Genomic DNA, 10,826 nt, shown 5'->3' on the forward strand with positions numbered 1-10,826 from the left:
GTCATCTCTCCAGATCTCGGCCCAGTTCCCGGACCTCCCGCCATTGCTGGACATTGAGCGCAACCAGAGCCTTACCTTGATGAACTCCCACTTCACAATGAACGATGTTCTGCCTCTGCTGCCGTCCCAGGTGGAAGTGGGGGCCATGCACTGCCGTCCTGGCAAGCCACTCCCTGAGGTGAGATTCGTCTTTCTGAAGGGAATCCTAAGTTCTATGCCAGATGGAGAACCACAACTCCATGATATTATCGATGAGCACAGAAATGAAATGGAATATCGATGGTAGCTGATGCTCATCTGGATTTATTTGGATTTGTAAGTGGTCGTTTGTCAGTAGACACGTATCCTACAGGATTTAGAGTTATGGATCAGCGGCGCAGGATCAGAGGGCGTCGTGTACTTCAGTCTCGGCTCCGTGGCTCAGGGTCAGTCGATGCCCACGAAGTACCGAGATATGTTCGTGGAGGCCTTCAAGCAGCTCAAACAGCGAGTCATCTGGAAGTACGAGGTGGCGCTGGAGGGCGTCTCTGACAACGTGCTAATGCGGAAGTGGCTGCCGCAGCAGGATATTCTCGGTGAGTTGACCAGTGACAATGACACTATTAGTATTACTGATAATGATAATCTTCATGATCATCATAAAAGGACAGAGAAAACAATGGCACCGAAATGAAATTTGTTATAAACTCCAAAAGGAAACAAAGTGAGGGTTGATGTTTAGATAACTAATCACATTGCAGAATCCTAGAAGAGGATTGCTCATGCGTTTTACCATTGGTGTTTCAGCTCATCCAAACGTCCGGGTCTTCATCACCCACGGAGGACTCCTCAGCACTCAGGAGTCCTTCTACCACTCCACGCCAGTCCTCGCAATCCCCATCTTTGGGGATCAGCCCAAGAATGGCATGAACATACAGAACAACGGCCTCGGGCTAATGCTTGTGTGGGAGGAGTTGACGGTCGAGCTCATCGTCAACAGTCTCCAGGAAATTATCTCGAATCCCAAGTAAGGGTTTTCAACTTGAATGTACAGGACTTTTGTAGCTTTTTATTCATTAATACTGAATTATCTGACTCTCACACATAGACATGGTTTGTGCACATTCCTTGAGGCCTCAGAGCCTCACTGACAGCGAGCCCTCAACCGCAGGTACAAAGCCAGGGCCGCAGAGGTGCGGGCTCCCCTCCGCGACCAACCTCAGAGCCCGAAGGATCGCGCGGTGTTCTGGACCGAGTACGTGATCCGGCACAAGGGCGCCCCCCGGCTGCGGTCTCCGGCGGCGACGCTGTCGTGGGTCGAGTTCCTCATGCTGGACGTGCTGCTGGCGCTCCACGTGGCCGTGGTCGTGGCGGTGTACGTGCTCCGCCGCCTCGTGGGAGCCGTCTGTTCGCGGGTCCTCGGGTCCCGGAGCACAGGCAAGAGGAAGAGGGAGTGATATTAAAAATTTATATACATTTGTTTTTTCTCTATAAATTTCTTAAATCCTTATTTTTCAGTTTTGGACTATAATGTGTTGCTTAAAAACAAAGAAAAAAATGTCAGCTTTACACACTCAGAACAACTGTATTTTTTACATCGTAATAAAGATGGTAGTACAGTCCACCGAATTATTTTACTGACCTGCAGTGTGTGTGTATGTGTATATATATATATATATATATATATATATATATATATATATATATATATATATATATATATATATATATATATTTGTGTGTGTGTGTGTGTGTGTGTGTGTGTGTGTGTGTGTGTGTGTGTGTGTGTGTGTGTGTATGTATGGAAGTGTCATGGTAGAAAGCCTGTCGCAGCAGGAGAACGCATCGAGAGGACATGGCAAGGATATCCGAGCCCGAAATCTCGGCCCAGCGTCTGCAGGAACGATGCTTAAATCGGTATATTCGCGTGTCTGGACCGCACGCCGAGAGAGGAAGATGGTGACCTTTCTCCTGATGTGTGTATATGTTGTATACACACTTGTTTGCGAGTGCGTGTACGTGCATATTGTGTTGTGGAGGTCTCTGTGTGGATTATAATTTATGGACATTATTTCGTGATCTCGCCTTTCAAATAGCTTATCATAGTAATATCCAATAAAAAAAATAAAAAAATGTACTCTCAGTTTACTCTACGCCTCACCAGTATATGTGAGGTTGCAAGTAATCAAAACTTGTTTGTCATCCTGATATGCAGGAACATGACGACAGCATGAAAGCAAATTTGATGATGACGAATTTCATGATTGAGAACCAAAGGGAAAAAGCAATGCATTCTTATTGAAAAAATATGTATATATACATATATATACACTTGCATATATATATACATAGATATATATAAACATGAATATAGGAAACCCTTGCCTGTCATGGAGGGTATATTGCTATAAAATGATAATATGGCAACTGCATCGTTCGGAGTGTGTTGTCCAAGAAAGACCCAGTTGCTTAGTTTTGGTGCTGGGAAGAACATCACCAAACGAGCTCCTTAAAGGTAAACCAATTTAATACTATTATCAAGTAAAGAATAGTCAGTTTCCGCGAAAGGACAGTTTAAGGTCAATATGCATAACAGGGTAGGGGCTTACTTTCGAACTAATTTTGATATTTATCTGCATGAAATCTACTGATTTCAACGATTCTTGATGTTGTTTCTTGTGCAAATGCTTCGTTGATGAGATCTGAGTACCACTTCCATCAACAATCTTAATTTGTTAGTCCCGTTAGTAGGGGAGGGCATGAAGTATATCAGGGAAATTGGGGGGTAAAACAGGCTTAAAGAAGAAGAACAGCGAACAAAAACACAAAAAACTAGCTCAAAAATGGCTAAAAACCGGCTAATGAAACTCTACGGACATGCGCGCCATCTTTGAAAGTCTACGCACCGGCGCGCCAAAATTCGAAAGACTCTACGGGAATACAACGCATCTTTCGGTAAAATCTACGGGATTTCGCACCTTTCAAGCATAAAAAAACGTCCTAACCCATAACCCAACCTAACCTAGCAATTTACGGTGCCATGACTAGGCGTGCCCTTCGGGCACTGCCCGAGGGGAGGGTTGATGGGGGGCAAGCCCCCAACACCCCCCGGGACACATTCTCTTCACCTCGGTATGTACGGCAAGATAGAGCTACATCCATACTGCAAACAATAAACCAAATACCTTTATATATTGAAAGACCGAACTGTCAATTTTCCTTCGCTTCTTTCGGTCGGTCGTGGATCGTGGGTCGCTTCGTTTTTATCGCTTTTTTTTCGGGATTTGGAGTACTTGATGTCCTTAGAAATGGAACTGCGATAGTTATTGAGGTCTTTTTCTTCTTCGTTGCCACTGCATAGTCTTAGGAATAACCTAGAATCGACGCAACACCGAAAACAAAACATTTCTTACCGGCTCTCTGCCACCGACTACCCGCGAATCCACCTGTCAAAACTGGCGGCGAGAAACGCGAAAATACGCATGCGCAGAAGATCCTTCAGACCGATTCCCGTTAAAACCTGTATAATCAATCTTAAAACACGTAAATGAGGTATAAAAACATTAATAAAGGTCTTTGAAAGCATAAATATGGAACGGCAGACACTGATGATTAGCAAAATACCCTTTTCACAATCGCGCAGCAATACATGCACTAGACTGAACAGCGCAGTAATCGGTTCTGCGTCCAGTCCAATGTTTACTTTCGTCATGAAAAGATGATGGACTTTGGCAAAATTGGGCCCTCCCCTCTGTTCATTTACGTATAGCACCCTTGGGAAGCATTTGCACAAATATTGCCATAGAAGAAAAGTGTCTTGGTTTGTATCGGTCTATCGATTTATATAGGTATTATCTCCCAACTTAGGCACTACCTTATACTGCATATTGTCCCAGTTGAATAACGAATTGGTTTTGTGGTTGCACCTGCTAATGGGGAAGGCAACATATATGCAAGCGGTAACTCCTAGATTCGGGGGGGGGGGCAGTAGGGGCGACGACCCCGGGGCCCGGACCCCTTTCAGATTATTTTCGCTTATTTGAGGCCAAGGACAACTAACAGCAAATTTATAGAAGGTATTTATACTAAAACAACGTTACAGCAGTTAACTTTAACAACAATGCGATGTGTCAAACAAAATAATGTGCTAACATAAACCCAATGCCGCCGGGTTAAAAAGTTTGGCACGTGGACCTAATAACGGGATCGTTGGCGCGCATCGGTAGTTTGCTAGCGACATTTGGCATCTAAGAGCTTTTATTTTGCTATAATCTATAAAAATACAATAATTTTGAAGGTTCAAAAAATTTCCTCAATCTTCTGCCAAAAAAGCGATATTTTTTAAGTTGTGATGTTAGTAACATTCTTGATTGCAAGATCTTAATTGTAAGTTCGAGTAACATACAGTTAATATCAAGGTTACAATAATACATGACAGCAACAATTGTTTTCCAATTCCAGGTGTAGCAGGATCCCCCACCCCCACCCCAACCCACACACACACAGAAAAAAACATTTTACGGGCAACTGAGTTTTGGTGACGCACATTAATGGCATTAATTAATGGGAGCTCCGCCTCTCTACCCCAACTTAGTCAACAAATCCTACGCCTCGTATAGGTTTCGGAATCTTGGCCTCGAGGGGGGGGGGGGGGATATTATCCTGGGCCATATTTCTTGTGGAATATCCTGGCCATATTTCCTCCGGAAGAATTTTCAGACAGCGGGAAAACAGACTGGTACACCGGTACTGACAAGTGTGTCTGTGCAGTGACAGCGTGTCAGTGGCCTCTCGTGAAGCTTTCGTGTCGAGTGATTTGTAGCAAATCACGATACGTCTTCAGTGATAATGATTTGAATTACAGCATGATGTTCACAATAACAAAAATAATGTTAGCCACAAAAACTATAGCGATAATAAAAACAATAATAATGATACAGATATTGTTTTTCTATTATTAATTATTATCCTCCTCATCCTCATTATTATCATCACTTTCATAATTTCTGCTATTATCATTACTGGTAATTCTTAACAGTCTTGCCGTACTCGCTAGAGACTAAGGTCCCCAATTCCACGTCGCAATATTCGTCCAACAGTGATTGGCCATTCCGCACTGCCCCAGGGGAGTTACCGGGGAGTTCGTCCTCCAACCCTCTGACAAACGTCTTCATAGCGATGATAGAGCTTAACTCGAGTGGACTTCCCTTAATTCGTGGTGCTGCCGTTCAGGTCTACAGCTTATTTATTCTGTCAAACACTGGGGCTTTTTGTCTTCTACCAGAATATCATCTTCAAGCTTAGTGCGTCCATAGCGGAAAGATTAACCTTATCACCATCATCATCGCCATCATATTCATTATCATCACCATCATAGTTATCATCATAATATTCATTATTATCATCGCCATCATCATAGTAAAAGTTTTAGTTTATACCAGTCAATGACATCTGAAACGATTTTTTTTTATGGAGAGAAGGCGCTATCACCGTAAAACATTTATACCCAGATGAAGTGGGCGGTGCTGACGCTGGCGCTGATGGGCGTGGCGTGGGCGGAGTTGGCTCCACCCGAGAGATCCTACAAGATCCTGATGCTGTTGCCAGTCTCCTCGAAGAGCCACAGGAATGTCTTCTTGCCGGTTGCTGAGGGATTGGCAGATCGAGGACACAAGGTTAGGCGTGACAAGGAATAACTGCATTATATTATTGTATTATCATATTATATTATATATTATTACAAGGAATAACTACATTGTCTGTATATCCTCCTAAGTAGCGTCCCATATTGCCTTTTTTTCTATATCTGTCATATGTCATTAGAGATGACTAACCATAAAAAATAAAGCCATATTCTCCATATAGCTTTGCTACTGGTAGCCTCCATAATTTACATATTCCCATTATCATTATCATCATTATTATATCATTATCATTATCATTATTAGTAGTAGTAGCAGTTGTAGTAGTAGTAATTTATTAGTATTATCATCAGCCTTTCATTTTTATCTGTTATCATTATCATTATAGTCATCATTATCAACCTCTAATCCTCATCTCATCCTCACGACCCATCAACCTGTGCAACTGCAGATCGTGATCCTGGCCAACCACCCTCCGGCATTAAATCACCCAAACGTCGAAGAAATCGACCATGACCTGCCAGACTTCAAAACCGAAGCCATGGATTTATTTGCCACGAGAGCTGACCCGGCTGGCGTTTTCCGGATGTTCCAAAATGTTCTTCCCATCATCGCCAGGAAGCTGTACAAAGTCCCTAAAGTTAAAGAGCTTTATGACAGAAGAAAGGAATTTGACATTGTAGTGATCGATCACATGTTCAATGAGGTAAGTTTGGCTGGGTTGCCGTTCTGTTGTTCGTGATGCAGACGCTTTCATTTCCTTATATTGTTAGGAGAAACTGCTTTAAATGTCCGATGGCTAAATACAGTTGTCACATTAAAATATCTCATGCTGATGAGCTATAGTTAGGTCGAGATTGCGTTATTCGACCCCTGTCCACTTCAGTTATCACTGTAGCCGTTATCAAAACATTTTCTTTTCGGAAATCAACAGAATCGACGATTTCTGACCGGATCTTCATAAAAACTGTCAAGGGATGCACACAACTCGGCTTTAAATGTGTTTAAAAACAGATGCTTTATATCGGCAATATAAGAATTTCCTTATTTAAGGAGCTATGTGTCCCTAATGCAAATCACAGAGCACAAGATACATAAATTTTCAGAAACATTTTGCTACCATAACTTTTGGTGACTAATGCCGCTGGGGACTGCTATAGGCGATCGTTCGATACATGTGGATTTTTTTCTGTATACTTCTTGATTTTCTGTCGAAAAATTGTTTATTAACGAGTGTTTCCTCCCAACGAAATTTGCTCTTTAGAATCCTAAAATCTACACCGATTATAAATTTAGCCCAAGTTGGTTGATGTTGTTATCAGCGAAAAGAGAATAATGGGGTGTGCAAATATATTTACTCCTTTAGCATGTGAAACTACTTTCCACTTGAGGGCATGGGCTAGAGAAAAAATGACTGACATGGTAAAGCCAATTAAATGCAGATATTAGGAAACTCGATCCATTCTCGTTAGTATGAAATTTGTCTTTGGAATAATTGCCACTTAAAAAAAGATCCTTCTCTGTAATAACAACTATGTTTCAAAACTGTATTAATAATTAGTGAATGGACTATAGAACCGTTGGAAAACTTGAGGTCCAACATGCCACCTGCCATCCAGAGACAGAATAACCGAAAACTATCCCTACTTTTTACCACAGGTCGTATACCCCTTTGCCTACGAGATGCCTTTCATGACCATAGCAACACCAGGCATGGATGCTCGCCAAAGTGCTGTCTTCGGGAACGTCCTGAACCCTGCGTATGCGCCCAGTTTGATGAAGACTTTCCCCCTCCCCATGAGCATGATGCAACGCTTCCTCAATACTATTGAACATATAAAATCTGCTGTCAACTGGCGGTACTTAGATGTCCTCCCCTCTGTACAGAAGGAGGTGAGATCCCTTGTCAGTCACCACATGGCCTACCATCAGTACAGTGCAGCTGAGTACAGATGAAAAGAATATATATATATATATATATATATATATATATATATATATATATATGTGTGTGTGTGTGTGTGTGTGTGTGTGTGTGTGTGTGTGTGTGTGTGTGTGTATGTGTGTGTGTGTGTATACACTCTATGTATATGAATCTCTCTCTCAAGTAGAATTGATATTTTCAAAATTAAAATTCAGAAAGTGCAAAAGAACAGATGTTTCTGGAATTGCTGGCTAGATGCAGCTATTTTCTGAATTATATGGGCATATTGGTAACCTAACGATATTGTAAGCTTACATTCAACATTACTTGATATTTGGTAATATCAGTAAAGAATGGTGTAACTGTGTGAAAAAAATGAATATCTAACAATAAATAGATGCAAAGGTTTTAATGCAGAGGAGTTGGAATATGTGTCCAGGACGAGTTTTCAGTGATGGTCTCTGAGTAAGGTGTTGTGGGTTTTGAATTAAAAGAACTCTGAAGGACGTTTGAGAAGAGGAAATCCTAGATCGAAATAGAAGAGAGAGAGAGAAAGGAATGGCTCTCTAGGAATGCCCTGATTATTGACAACAATAGGAATATTTCATAACGCTGTCCTGTTTATGATAATACCATTAGAGCTTCTCTAAGATGTGAATTGTATAAATATGTATTTTACCTTTCCAGATCTCATCCCAGTTCCCGGACCTTCCGCCGCTGCTGGATATTGAACGTAACCAGAGCCTTACCTTGCTCAATTCCCACTTCACGGTGACTGGCGTTCTGCCTCTTCTGCCGTCCCAGGTGGAAGTGGGGGCCATGCACTGCCGTCCTGGCAAGCCGCTTCCAGAGGTGATGCACTATTTAGCTGATTATCTTGCTAATTATATCGGTATACACATGAGTAAAATGGCATTATGTACTGGGTTTTGATGTCAAGCAGGCTTTGGAACAGTGATTCATATGATCAATAGATCTTATTTGATGTCAAACAGGATTTAGAGTCGTGGATCAGCGGCGCAGGATCAGAGGGCGTCGTGTACTTCAGTCTCGGCTCCGTGGCTCAAGGTCAGTCGATGCCCACGAAGTACCGAGATATGTTCGTGGAGGCCTTCAAGCAGCTCAAACAGCGAGTCGTCTGGAAGTATGAGGTGGCGCTGGAGGGCGTCTCTGACAACGTGCTAATGCGGAAGTGGCTGCCGCAGCAGGATATTCTCGGTGAGTTGATCTTGGCTGGTTCTGTGAAGTGCAATACTTTTTTGCATTTCAGATAACCAGTGGCAATGATACTATCAGTATTACTGATAATGAAAAAAGCAAGGTGTTCCATGTGATACTAATCAATATTATTATAATCATAATTTTTGTCGTAATAGAAAACATAGTGTTCGGTAAAGATAACCAAAGCAGTCTGAATCCTAGAAGTGGATTGCTCATGTGTTTGATCTTTGGTATTTCAGCTCATCCAAACGTCCGAGTCTTCATCACCCACGGAGGACTCCTCAGCACTCAGGAGTCCTTCTACCACTCCACACCAGTCCTCGCAGTCCCCATCTTTGGGGACCAGCCCAAGAATGGCATAAACATACAGGCCAGCGGACTCGGGCTGATGCTGGTGTGGGAAGAGCTGACGGTCGAGCTCATTGTCAACAGCCTCCAGGAACTCCTCAATAACCCCAAGTAAGAAAGGATTCTCAGGATATTGTTTATAGCAATGCTGTCTCTATACCTTGTCTCCGTAAACTTGGAGAAAGAGACCCACTTCGTAAGTTTGTGGTGGTAGCTTGAACTACCACTGAGTATTATTCATATTGTACATCAGTTTCTTGGTTGAACGTGGTTAAGATGATAACATTTGTATGTTTACTTCGTTGTCTTTCTGTAACAGCTAGGTTAAAGCTTTGAAATGTGTGTCATCCCTCTGGAACAGCCATAGCAAAGATTAGTGTTGAAATGGTTATGAACCGCCATAAGCTACATTAAAAGACAGGATTTTCTCGCGACTATATGATTGGCGAATCTTAAAAATTGGACTTTCGTATTTTCATTCCTCTTGAATGTGACATTGGGCAGCCTTTTATTGACAAAGTAAAAGAGAAAATATGGCATTTTGTGTCTTCTTTTCTTTTAAGGAGATTTTATACTCTGCGCCTCAGAGTTTCATAATCGTGTTAAAATTACTATGGATATGTGAACTGTAGTCTACTAATTCGTTTTCTAACCATGCGAGATATTTTGCTTTACACTGAAGAACATGAAAAGTTTGATAACAGAGATAAGAATCAAAAGGTATAACATTATATTGTAATATAACCATGAAAATATTTGCTGGTGAATTACCCTCTGTTTCCGACATTCTCTCTCCTTCTTCCCTTTCTCTCTTTCCCTCATTGGTTCTACTTTACTTTGTTATCTACAGTATCGATTGAATATGATTAAATGGCAATTATTATTTGTGGTTCTATTTCAGCTTCTGTAAGAAATCGGTATATTCTTTGATGTCGCACGCCTTTTTTTGGAGAAAATTATGTCTCCAATTGTATATACATAACTCAAGAGTTTTCTGTCCACCATGGGTAGAGGAATCTAGGATCTGGTATAACTTATCATTGCGTCCTTGAGGTCTTACATATTTATCACTTTATTAACGCATCGTCAGACTTTTATAGAAAGCATAAAGATCCTTAGCTATATGTGTATTACGATTTTAAGAAATTCTTCACAATAAGAAAAAATGATAGCTGCATCATTAGAAATGCACTCACCAAGAACATACTAAGAATCATACATGTTGCGTCTGCCAGTTCCAGCAACTTCGAATCCTCACTGCCACCCTGCCCTCGCCCTCAGGTACAGAACCACAGCCGAGGAGGTCCGGAGCGCCCTCCGCGACCAGCCCGAGAGCCCGAAGGATCGCGCGGTGTTCTGGACCGAGTACGTGATCCGGCACAAGGGCGCCCCCCGGCTGCGGTCTCCGGCGGCGACGCTGTCGTGGGTCGAGTTCCTCATGCTGGACGTGCTGCTGGCGCTGCACGTGGCCGTGGTCGTGGCGGTGTACGTGCTCCGCCGCCTCGTGGGAGCCGTCTGCTCGCGGGTCTTCGGGTCCCGGAGCACAGGCAAGAGGAAGAGGGAGTGAGTTTCCTCGGTGATGCTTTCATTCTCTAGATTTATCGGTATTTCAGCATTTTAATTGTTGTATTTGTTTTTTTTCTGTTTCGTTTACAAAATGTCAGTTTTCCTTGTGTAATCATTTTCATGACAATAAAATGTACTTTGTAAAA

General features: G+C 42.3%; 1 protein-coding gene across 1 annotated transcript in view; it reads left to right on the forward strand.

Annotated features, from left to right (window-relative positions):
* Positions 1–10,826, forward strand: part of LOC113810432 (uncharacterized) — a 12,778-nt gene extending 1,952 nt beyond the window's left edge. The window contains exons 4-15 of the mRNA XM_070139843.1: positions 14–178; positions 353–575; positions 787–1,006; positions 1,151–1,434; positions 5,018–5,211; positions 5,490–5,654; positions 6,073–6,327; positions 7,281–7,514; positions 8,233–8,397; positions 8,541–8,763; positions 9,006–9,225; positions 10,396–10,826. Coding sequence (XP_069995944.1) covers positions 14–178; positions 353–575; positions 787–1,006; positions 1,151–1,434; positions 5,018–5,211; positions 5,490–5,654; positions 6,073–6,327; positions 7,281–7,514; positions 8,233–8,397; positions 8,541–8,763; positions 9,006–9,225; positions 10,396–10,681 — 2,634 coding nt within the window. The 3' untranslated portion in view covers positions 10,682–10,826. The remainder of the gene's footprint in view (positions 1–13; positions 179–352; positions 576–786; positions 1,007–1,150; positions 1,435–5,017; positions 5,212–5,489; positions 5,655–6,072; positions 6,328–7,280; positions 7,515–8,232; positions 8,398–8,540; positions 8,764–9,005; positions 9,226–10,395) is intronic.

Source organism: Penaeus vannamei, chromosome 26 (assembly GCF_042767895.1).
Source record: "Penaeus vannamei isolate JL-2024 chromosome 26, ASM4276789v1, whole genome shotgun sequence".
Taxonomy (NCBI): Eukaryota; Metazoa; Arthropoda; class Malacostraca; order Decapoda; family Penaeidae; genus Penaeus; species Penaeus vannamei.